This window comes from Myotis daubentonii, chromosome 8 (genome assembly GCF_963259705.1).
Source record: "Myotis daubentonii chromosome 8, mMyoDau2.1, whole genome shotgun sequence".
In the NCBI taxonomy this organism is placed as follows: Eukaryota; Metazoa; Chordata; class Mammalia; order Chiroptera; family Vespertilionidae; genus Myotis; species Myotis daubentonii.
The window spans coordinates 75529166-75541259 of NC_081847.1; the positions used below are offsets into that span (position 1 = coordinate 75529166).

The following is a 12094-nucleotide window of genomic DNA, read 5'->3' on the forward strand; positions in this document are numbered from 1 at the left end:
ATAGAGTTAGAAACATCGATGAGAGAGAAACATTGATCAGCTGCTTCCTGCACACCTCCTAATAGAGATGTGCCTGCAACCAAGGTACATGCCCTTGACCGAAATCGAACCCGGGACCCTTCAGTCCGCAGGCCGACGCTCTATCCACTGAGCCAAACCAGTCAGAGTTACACTGTATTTTTAACCAGACATTATAGCTATAGTAATTAAATTTTGTACTTTTTTGTGTGGTGCTCTTAATTCTCTCATTTAACCATTTTATTGATTCTCTTATGATTGTCTAATTAAACGCCATGTTACCTATGACCTGTCTTCTTTCAATAGTTTTTACCCCTTAGTTTAATATTTCATTGACTTTCCTGGTTTTGATGTAACTACATCTATGTAAGAGGTTACTATTGGGAGAACTTTCCTATACATTTTTTTTTTACAACTATTAATCTATAATTATTGTCTTTATTTATTTTAACTGACTTTAGAGAGAGGAAGGGAGAGGGAGAGAAATAGATTTGTTGTTTCACTTCTGCATTAACTGGTTGATTCTTGTATGTGCCCTGACCAGGGATCAAACCCGCAACCTTGTTGTACTGGGACGATACTCTAACCAACTGAGCTACCCGGCCAGGGCAATCTACAATTACTTTAAATTTTAAAAATTTCATTGACTAAATAATATAGCAGTCAAGGTCGATACCCTTTGCCTCTGATTTTAACAAGGGGTACTTCCAGTTTCTCATGAGCTACAAGTTAGAGAGATCTACATTACTAGTTCTATTTAATTTTAATTTTTTGTTTGTATTTTTAAATCAGAATGAATACTATTCTAGTAAATACTGACTGTTTTAATGACTAATCTACTAATACAATTAAATTATTCTCTTAATTAACTTTATTAGTAGTTCCCAATAACTAACTCTCCTTGAGTTCCTAGAATAAATCTTACTTGGTTGTGGAAGGTAATTTGCTTGATATGCTATTAAATTCAGTTTGACTAACATTCTCCTTCATATACATGTTTTTGTATATAGATTCATAAGTAAGACTGGTTTATAGCTTTTTTGTATGTGTGCTGTCAGGTTTAAGTGATTAGATATATGCTGAGGTTCATAAGATGAACCAGGAAACTTTCTTTGTCCTATGTTCTGACACAGATGACAAAGCATGAACGTTATTTTTTTGAAAGCTTAAAAATTTTAACTAAAACAGGTAACATGAATGGAAAATTACAATCTCAGGGACAGTGCTATTAGGACTCCTCTCATCTCCCTTCAGTCCACAGGATGTAACAATTTTCTCCTAGTATATTTTTATTATTGCTTTGACTCTGTTCAGTTTTCTTCATTAGGAATATCACTAATTATTTGTAGGATGTATCTTTGTTCCTTGCCTTCCATATTTGCCATTGTATTTTTCATTATTTCCTGCCACTGTGTTTTTCATTATTTCCTCCCTTCTCCTTTCTTCTGCATTTTAAAAGTTTTTATGCTCATACTCCCCATCACCAATTCACTTTTCTACAACAATAAAACATTTTCCATCTATATGCTGAAATCCAAAATCAGACACAAAGTTCTCCCTGCTTTCCTAAAAATGTTAAATGGCCTTTAACCAAGTAGTTGCTAGGGAGTAAGGGCAAGGGACAAGTTGTGCAATAAGCAACTTCTTGCTTGACAACATTCAGTTGTGCTTTTCAAAACAAAGTGGTCTTGGTACAGCAAACCCCAAATCCTCCACAGGCAGACGGATTTCACATTTTAAAAATATTCTGTTTCCACATCTGTAATATAGGACAGCATCACTTCCCTTGTAAAATTGTTTTAAGGATACTAGAATTAAGAATGGCAATATTTACCTTACAGGCTGACTTAGATTATGCAAAGTAGTTACTACATGAAGCATCTTAACATGACCATAGTGAGGTGGATACTTTTGTTACCCCCATTTTGTAAAAGAGAGCTAAGACTCAGAGAAGTCAGGCAATTTGCCCAAGACCACATAGTTGGCAAGTAGTGCTGCCAGGACACAAACCTACACAGTCTGATCTTAGAAAATGCACAACATAAGCAGTCCTTGGCTCACAAATATTTGTTCCTTTTTAAAGTACAGCATCAACTGCAGCCCATCCTTTCAGTAATAAATTTTACTAAGGAAAAATTTTTAAGATTCTTTTTCTAATTATCTGTAGGTGTCACTTATGTGTGTGATATGGGCCCTACATTATCCTGAAAAATTCAGAGCTAGATGTATTAAATTCTTTCTATTCTCATAAAAATGTTTTAGCTATCAATAGCTAAATGCTAGTTTACAAATATATTTACTCATAAAAGTTTAGGAAAATTACCTTCAATGCTTCTAAGGACAAAAATCCAAAGTGTGAAAGGAAAAGGCGTGCTGTTTGGAATTCCTGGGCAGGAGGTGGGGGCTTACAATCCGTAACTGGATCAGGAAAACTTCTCTTCTTCAATTCTTCCTCACTTTGTTGTTCAAGGTGTATTTCATAAGCAATCTGCTGGGCCATTCCATTCCTTAATTTTTCATGTCTCTCTTCTAACTGAAATAAGCCAAATATTTAATCTTTTCAAACTATTATAAAAGAAATAGGATCATTCTTAATTCTAAAATGAAAATAAAGCTACAAGCAACAAAGTAAGTAAAGATAATTTTCAGAGACCAACACTGAGTTTCAATTCAATACAGTGCATGCAACCAGGCAAACATGTTTCAAGGTTAAAACAAATACCAAAAAAACTCTCCTATAGCCTCAAGAATTGCTTCTCAATCTTCACCCTGTAGATGAAAGCACTGTCTCTGCTTCCCTTCAAGAAAAGGGGCAGAGTTGTTACTCTCATCCCTCTTCCAGACCACTGTCTATCTTCATTTTGCAGTGACCCCCCACATGTTTTGAAGTCTTTATCCATATGGATTACTCCACTAATTACTCTGAACTTCCCCTGACCCTTCCGATTCCCTTCCAATCAAGTCTAGTTTAAAATTCACCTTCTTTGGTGAGCAATGATCTTTCTAACAACCTGGCTTATACAGGGTGGGAAAAAAATAGGTTTACAGTTGTTCATATGGAAAATAATACAATAATAAATAATAATACAAGAATAAAGTGTTTTACATACAACTATAAACCTACTTTTGCCCCACTCTGCACTTCTACAATCTGCTCAATCCTGATAACTTTTGGCCCTCTATAAAGCACACTTTTGTATCTCAGATGTGCTGAACTTTCAAGAGTTATAATTCTGAAATTCCTTTCTCCAATCATAAGCCCCCTTTCCTGCTATCACACCTTCACTTTCCATCACTAGGAGGTATCCAACCCATCCCTGTATTTTCCCAGGCCATTAGCATCCTCTGGCTTCATCTACTTCCCAAACAATTCTAAACCCCCAAATATGTTAATACCCTTTAAGCATAGAAATGGCTGTTGTTCCTTATCTTCCCATAGTCTCATTCCTGTTAATCTCCACACCAAATTTTTTGCTTATGCCTCCAAATCCTAAGGACTTTTGAAGTTACTTACAACACAGTAAGTAACGTCATTACAAACAATGCTACTTAACCTTACCTGGGCTGCCTGGCAATTTTAAGAGCCATCCTTGATTCCCTATTTCACTGCTAAGAACTAAGATTAAAGTTTACATAAACTCCTTAAATTTTCCTCCTTTCTACCTCTAAATGTCTCTGAACCTTTACCTACTCTCTCCTTTTCTCCTGTCTTACCAGAAGTATCCTGTCTGGATGCAATAATATAGACTCTTGACCCTACTACCTCCAGGGCCGTACTCTATTAATCATTTCGCTAGCCCATCTTAGAGTGTTAGCAGACACAGACTTCCTCCGCTGGTTCCTTCTTGTTGACCACTAAGCATGTTCATTTTCTTCTTATCCTTGAATTTTTTTTAAAAAAGAAAAGAAGCACTAGCCAGTTTGGCTCAGTGGATAGAGCGTCGACCTTGCAGACTCAAGGGTCCCGGTTCAATTCCGGTCAAGGGCACATGCCTGGGTTGCAGACTTGATCCCCAGTGGGGGAAGTGCAGGAGGCAGCCAATCAATGATCCTCTCTTTCTCTCTCTCCCTTCCTCTCTGAAATCAGTAAAAATATATTTGAAAAAAAAGAAAAAGAAAAAACCTAGCCTTGCCTTTCCTTACTAGGCTTTATCCACTCTGTATCCTTCCCTTTACTGCTAACAGTATGGATTATATTCACTGCCTCTCATTAAACTTTCACTCCACAGCTCCTTATACTCTGTTGCCAACTTTAATACTCCTTTGAACCTACTCTCAAAAGGCAGGTACAATTTCATGCCAAAATCCTGGGGCCTCTTCTTTTTTTTTTTTTTTTTTTAAATATATTTTATTGATTTTCCACAGAGAGGAAGGGAGAGAGATAGAGAGTTAGAAACATCGATGAGAGAGAAACATCGATCAGCTGCCTCCTGCACATCTCCCACTGGGGATGTGCCCGCAACCCAGGTACATGCCCCTGACTGGAATCGAACCTGGGACCCTTCAGTCCACAGGCCGACGCTCTATCCACTGAGCCAAACCAGTTCCGGCCTGGGGCCTCTTCTTAGTGCTCCTTCTCCCTTATCTCCCCAGCACTTGATAAGGTAGGCAGCCTCCATTTCTGCCCTTCTAGTCTCTCATGCCCTGACATACCTCTATCCCCAACTTCTTAAAATTCTTCTCCTTTGAACTAAAATATCAATTACTTAATCTAATTACTTATCTGAAATAATCTAAAGCCAAATATGTTTTTCCTGTCTTCTTCCTCATGCCCAGATTTCTATAAATGGTACCAATATCTTCAATTATAACACAACTAAAACTCAAGCTCAAAAATCTAAAGTTCTTTGGCTCCTTTCCTTCCCTCATCAAGACAGCTTGGACCTACCTCTACAATCCATTCCAATGTTTTAACTTTCACTACCAGTGAGGTAGTCCTTCCTTTCTCCTGCCTGGATTGTCATAATAGTCTCTGAATTGGTCTCCTTTCTCCAAATATCCTCCATTAGAGTCTGATCATGTCACCACATGACTGAAACCAGCCTATGCAGCCCAGTGACCTCTCTCTAAGAGATGCCAGTTCTGTTCAGTCAGCCACACTCTATACTTGTCTTACTATATAACCTCCTGGATGACAGAGATCCAAATCATCTTATGAATCGCCTCCAGTAACATTAAAAAAAGGCAGTGTCTTTAAGCCTGGAAGTTGTTTAAGAATGTTTATAGTCATTCTCTTAACAACAGCTGACAATAATTCATCTTACTTCTTCAGTGACGATTTCATGCAAGTCTGGAATGCTCAGATCTGCTTTCACAAAGGGAATCTTATCCACTTCTTCAGGAAATGGTCGATGTTTCACAGTATATTTAAATCCAACATTATTTTTAGGAACTGGACGAGGTTCAGGCACAAAAAGCTGTTAAAATAAAACAAATAACATTATGTTTATTACATTTGGTGCCATCTATAATGACATCTATTTCCCTGGTCTCTTAGATGCCTATGTTTCTCCAGGATTACATAACACAAGAACTCAATAAGAATCTGCAATTACCTTTGACAAATAGCCTGTGTACCGGTGCACTCTATTATATATTTGTAAGATTGTTCATCAAATTATTATAATTTTGTGACTGATAAATGGGTTGTAGACCTCTATTGCCCAGGCCTGAATCTCCTATGTTCAGTTGGAAAGCCAATGGGTGAGGCATTTCAGAGCTTAAGGCTCAAACTTTCTTCTTCCCCAAGACTTCTCAAATCATTCCATAGAATAAAGTACAATCTAGGTCCACTGGGCATCACTACTCAGGGAGTTCAATTAGAATCTTAGTATGGCTTAACTGAAAGAGTATGGGCACTAAATCTAGGTCTTCATGGCTTTAAATACCTACTTTTAACATATACAAGCTGTGAGACTTCTGTTTTTATATCTAAAAAGAATGTAAAGATTAAATAAAAATGTATTTGGCACATATTAAACCATCAACAAATTTCAGGTCCTTTCCTAATCTCCTTTCTTCTCAGTCTTCAATGCTTAAGTACTACTGACAGAATGTGAGCCTCATGATGTTGCATGTGCTCCTCTCAGAGAGATGAACACATCTCACTCAACAGAGACATATAAGATATTAAATGGTTTTAGACACATACTCTAATTGCCCTTAAATGCTAGTGAAATTTTATTAAGTCATGCTTTAAACAATTTTTAGTAACATAAGTAAAAACTTACAATGTGCAGTATAAAAAATGACTCAGATTCTATTTAAGTGTTATTGTGTACAGAAAGGAAAAAAAGACTGGGAGGAAATCCACTAAAATATTAACAGTGGCTATATACTTCCAAAGAGGACATAGGTGATTTAAAATTTCTTCATTATCTGAACTTTCTAATTCTTTTCTCCCATGAGCAAATTTTATTCACAAAAATACAAATGTTATAAATAAAATAAACTGCACCCTAGCTGGTTTGGTCAGTGGATAGAACGGACTGAAGGGTCCCAGGTTCGATTCCGGTCAAGGACATATGCCTGGGTTGTGGGCTCGATCCCCAGTAGGGGCTGTGCAGGAGGCAGCCGATCAATGATTCTCTCTCATCATTGATGTTTCTCTCTCTCCCACTCTGAAATCAATAAAAATATATTATATAAAAAAAAAATGTGCCACTTGAAAATAAGATTTCATTCAATTATACAGCATATTAAGAAAATGAGAGAGCACATTACCAATTATATGGGAATAAATCATTTGAAACAAGTCCTGTTACCAGGGAGATCAAAGGTCTAGCCAAACTTTTTTCATATATGGCATGCACCTGAGTTTTATTATATTTATTTAACATTGCGGGGGGTGGGGGGGGGGAGGGCGGGGGCGGGGGGAAGGGAGGACAATTATTCAGAACGGTAGTTCTTAATTATAAGTGGATACCAGAAACACCTGGAAAGCTTTTTAAAAATACATCTGCCTTGAAGATGTCTTTAAAGAGTAATTAGTGAATCTAAAAGTCTAGGCTCCTAAGATCATTTAGATGTAAAGCCCCTGACTGAGACCCTGGTTAGGATCAAAAATATTTATTTTTTTCTGCAACTTTTGTGGGAACTTTTTAACCTTTAAATCATAGTGTGCACACATGCACACGCACACATACATATCCACACACTCATGCCTAGTCACTTCCCTGTAACTTCTGATGGATACCTTCTGATTTGCTTTTGCTCCTCTGGGTAAAAGGCAAAGCTGTTGTGCCCATGCAAGTCTTCCAGACATTCCCCGAACCAGCACAGTGACAGAGGGAAAAAAATCATCTAGAATAAGAAGATGTAAAAGGTTTTATTTCAGACAATCATTTAAAATACACCTGTTATCAACTGCAGAGCTTCTAATAAAGCCCAATACAGTGTTGCCCAAACTTTCATCCTTTGTGTACCACCTCGGTGGTTTCTCATATCCATGTAGTCTTATTTTATATGAACCACTTTCTTTCCTTTTTTTTTTTAACTTAAATTTATTTTCAAAGGAAATTGTATATCTCTACTTCAAATAGAAAATCATAATTTTGGTGTGCTAATTATGTATTTTTTAACACATTTAAAAATACATAAAATACTAACTTCATCTCACATACCTCCAATGGTACACATACACATTTTTGAGAAACACTGTCCTGGCAAGTATTTTTAATTCCAATGTTGGGAATAACCCAAGTGCAGGAAGACAGACTAGACTGGTTGCTTGCAGTGCTGCTACATTCACCCATGTCTTTGTGTACCACTGTCCACTGAAGGCAGGCACTGTTCCATCCCACCGCAAGTTCAGGGGCAGGGAAAGGCAGGTAAAGAACTCAGGATGGACTTCCTGAGTAACCCAGATCCTTCTTCTTTTCTTAGTCTCCAATGGGGGAGTCAAAGTTGTTCACAATTCTCTCTCATTTCCTCTATTAGCTATTAGAATAAACTATTAAGATATCCTTGTAAATCTGTAAATCCTAATAGTTTATTTTTTATTTTTGGTAGACTTCTGATGAAATGTAATTGCTTGGAATGAGAGTAGGGGAATCCTAAAAAATCTGGAAAAGGCCAGGACACCCAGAGGGGATAATGGGATTTTACAGACTCCTCAGCAGGCTGCTTAGGAGTAGAAGGAATCATAATATTAGGCAGAAGACAGGGAATAAGAGTCAAGCAAAACCTAGGTCTGGGATAGAGAAGGAAAAGAGAAGACTTGGGATCAGCACTTCTGGAGTTGGGCAATTATTAAAAGCCCCATCTATTCCATATTAAAATCTCTGTATCTTACCACAACACAATGGGAACCTATGATGATATTCATTTACCCTTGAACTTCGGGGAAATGTCTAATTTTTATGGATTTATGAGATCCTACTTATATATTCTCTCAAGAATTTGCATAGGACTCTAAGACCCGTTCACCTTTGTGAAGGTAAGAAGGCAAATCTTTAAGTAAGAAAACCCTATCACTGAGGGGCAATGATAACAAAGGGACGGTATGAGGTTCAGAAAATTTGGATTCTAGTTCTAGTCATACTACTCAAGTGGACAAGCCTCAGTTTCTTCACCTGTAAATAAGGGAACTGTACTAGTGATTCCCTGGGTCCCTGTATGCCCACAGATTCTGTAACCTTCACTTTCTTCCGCCTTTCTAGCAATAAGAGTCTGAGAACATGCTTCCTTTATATACTGGCTTTACATACATCAGGAAAAAAATGTATTTTCAGTAGTCTTGCTTATAGTGGTAATCACATACTTTGAGATGGTTTATATTTAGGGGAGGAAGAAGAGGAAAACAGTGAATGTTGTGTCCACAGAAAATCATTGAAGGGTTTTCAGGGCACTGGCACATGGTCAGATCTGTATCTGAGGATGAATACAACGGTAGCAGCAAGAAGGATGGAGACAAGGGTAACAAATTTCGGAATTGGAAGGAGAGTGTATCAGACCAGACAGGAAACCACAGCAATAATCTAGGTAAGAAATAATAAGGCCCTGCATTTGAATATACTGGGAGAGCAGTTTAATATGGAATAGATGGGGCCTTTAATAATTGCCCAACTCCAGAAGAAAAAAGAAAAGAGTCACTGGGTAGGTAGAAATCAATTATATAAGGGAATAACAGAAAAAAACAGGCAAGACAAAGATGACTCCTCAAATTTCCACCTCTAAGGGTGAGACCAGTGACTGAAATAGAACACTGTGGAGTGGGGCAGGATCCAAAGTTCAAGAAGAAAGGAAAAGTAATAATGATTTTTAAACATAGTAAAAAAAGAACAACAGAAAATGGCCCACTAAAATAAATATTTTATAAAACTTATAGAGCTCTTTTCTGATATTCCAGATACACATTAAGGGCCTCTAAAAGATTCTATATAATGTGTACAGTGGGGTCTTGACTTACGAGTGTCCCGACTAACGAGTTTTTCGAGGTACGAGCTGTCTCTCGGTCGATTTTTTGCTTTGAGTTGCGAGCTAACATTCGGGTTACGAGCCAGCTTCAGATACCCCACCGCTAGTTGGCGCAGCGAACGCCACAACATCAGCCCAGCATCACGTGTCTCACTCATTCACTGTTGATTTGACATACGAGTATTTAAGTTATGAGCTCCGTCACAGAACGAATTAAACTCGTAAGTCAAGGCCCCACTGTATATTCCATTTTCTGACCTTCCGTTTTTCATTCGTTATTATCCCACAGCTAGACATCTTTCTGACAAATTCACAATTGCTTAGAATTTGCATTCTTTCCTTCCCTGAAGGAAATAGCTTTCTCATACTGATGAATATGATGATATAGCTGTGGAGAAAGCCCAAAGTGCTGAAACTTACTCTGTTCATTTCCAAGAGGCTGTTCCAGCATTGCCAGGATGACACTGTTATCCAGGACAAAGTACCGGAAGCTATGCTTGTTTATGGTTGGCAGCCTGGAGTATTTAATCAAAGTGGTCTCATTCACCAAACTACAAGGAGAGGCAGGACCACTGGGTGAAGGAAATGCACCAAGCAACTGCATAATACTATGGAGAATACAAAAGATAACAGTTAATTCCCACAGTAAAATCTTAAGTTTACCTCATGTATTAATGTGTCCTTCTGCACTTTTGATTTTAATCGACCTGGCCATGCTTCCACTCTGCGGGTCAGATTTATTCCCTGTGGTGGATGCCTTGATGTGCCGTCCAGATTGCCCCCTCCACTGAAAGATTCACTCCCCTAGTTGCAGGAAGATGGTGGCCACAACTTTCAGCTGATCTCTTTCCAAGAGGTGCCCTGGGCCAACAAGAACCACCTCACCTAAGATCACAGCTACCTCCTGGGCCAGTCCATACCCAACGAATGGCTGATGCAGGGGTATAAAGTTTCAGTCCTCTTGCCCCAATTTCAGAAAACTCTGAAGTGCCAACTCAGTTCCAGATCTCTTTGTTGTGACTGCATCACAATTTAGTTCTTCCCTATGAGGGAGTGAAGGAATATTGCTTCCTTCTCTCCTTCATAGGGCTTGATCCTGAGAGCACTTTCCAATAAACTTTTTTGCAAGCAAATTTCCCTCTCGGAGTTTGCTACCCAGGGAACCTAATCAACTACACTTCCAAAGCACCTAAAGATAAAGATACATTAAAAATTTTTGTGTGTTCCATCTTTCAAAATTATGCTAGCTAAAGCATTCTAGAGCTAGAAAAGGATAAACCAAACCTGCTCAAATTTTCAGATGAGGAAACTCAGGCTCAGAAGAGATAAGTGATCATTTAAAAGACCAGAGTAGCTATTGTCCTCATTTTCCAGATAAGAAATTTGATTCATTAATAGTTACACTTTGCAAAACTGTTATAATTATCAAATGAGAATATATAAAAGAACTGATTTGGACATTGGAATTCAACTGATCAAGCCTTAACATTCAGATATGTTTATATTCATAAAGATTTTTGCATACATTCAACAAATAACATACATAATACTTCACACATATTATTTTATTTAGTTACCATAGCAACCCTGAGATAGATAGCACTATTATTCCCATTTTATAATGAAGAAATTGAAGCACAGAGAGAATGTATCTTGTAATGAAAACATAAGATTTTATCTTGTGGTCCTAATATTATTACCTGACCTTTCATATGTAACTCATTTGGAAAGGTAATATTCCCCAACACCACTTTTATCATCTCAATCCTCACCTTGAGTAGCATCTCCTTTTCTCTTTAATTCTAATGCTTGAACTCAAACATTTCTGATAATGAAAGGCAACATTGCTCAATATATTTTTTCCTTCTATTTCTCTCTTCCTAAGAGGAGGACTATCTAAGAATTTCAAGGACCAGGAAAATTTCATGATGGATCAAGCCTAAGGTTTTGTGAATCATAGGTAACATACCAGTAATGGGAACATGTGGCTTTGGTTTTCTAAAAACGGGATGAAGATGGCTGTCACAAAGCATATGAATCATGTGAGCTTGCTTGTGTTCTATGCAAGGTTCTAAGACATTATCAAATAGGTTGCTCACCAGGGAATAGGTCACTAAGATCAAATCTCACCAGCCTAACTACATTTTCTCTTCTTGATGGTGATTAAACTGGAAAGGCAGAGAATTACTTTGAAATCAAGACATGTGAGTATTTGAGTGTATCATGATAAACCTACAGATAAGATTTTAAAATACCTGTGGACCTGAAGGCAAATTTCCTATGATGTGCTTTGTGAGTTTACCTTTCCTTCAATATTTTTATCAATGCCTTTGATTAGGACACACAAGGTAGGCTCATTAAATCTGTAGTTGACCAAAAGTTGAGCTGCAGAGTTAATATACCAAAGCTGGGATCCAAAAAAATCTTAAAGGACTAAAATAAGTAAATAAATAGATAGGAAGATAGATAAATAAATAAAGCAAACCTTACAGGAAAAAAATTTCAGGTTTAAATATAAAGTTCTGTCCTAGCTGGTTTGGCTCAGTGGATAGAGCGTCAGCCTGCGGACTGAAGGGTCCCAGGTTCGATTCTGGTCAAGGGCATGTACCTTGGTAGCGGGCACATCTCCAGTGGGGGGGTGGGGGGGTGCAGGAGGCAG

The 12094-nt window shown here is 37.8% G+C and overlaps 1 protein-coding gene across 4 annotated transcripts in view; it reads right to left on the bottom strand.

Moving 5' to 3' along the window:
• RALGAPB (Ral GTPase activating protein non-catalytic subunit beta) overlaps positions 1 to 12094 on the bottom strand; it is a 131637-nt gene that overhangs the window by 26090 nt on the left and 93453 nt on the right. For all 4 annotated transcript variants that reach the window (XM_059707091.1, XM_059707092.1, XM_059707089.1 and 1 more), the window contains 4 exons: positions 9856 to 10043; positions 7214 to 7320; positions 5283 to 5435; positions 2342 to 2551 (listed from right to left, as the gene is read on the bottom strand). In XM_059707091.1, the coding sequence (XP_059563074.1) occupies positions 2342 to 2551; positions 5283 to 5435; positions 7214 to 7320; positions 9856 to 10043 (658 nt within the window). The remainder of the gene's footprint in view (positions 1 to 2341; positions 2552 to 5282; positions 5436 to 7213; positions 7321 to 9855; positions 10044 to 12094) is intronic.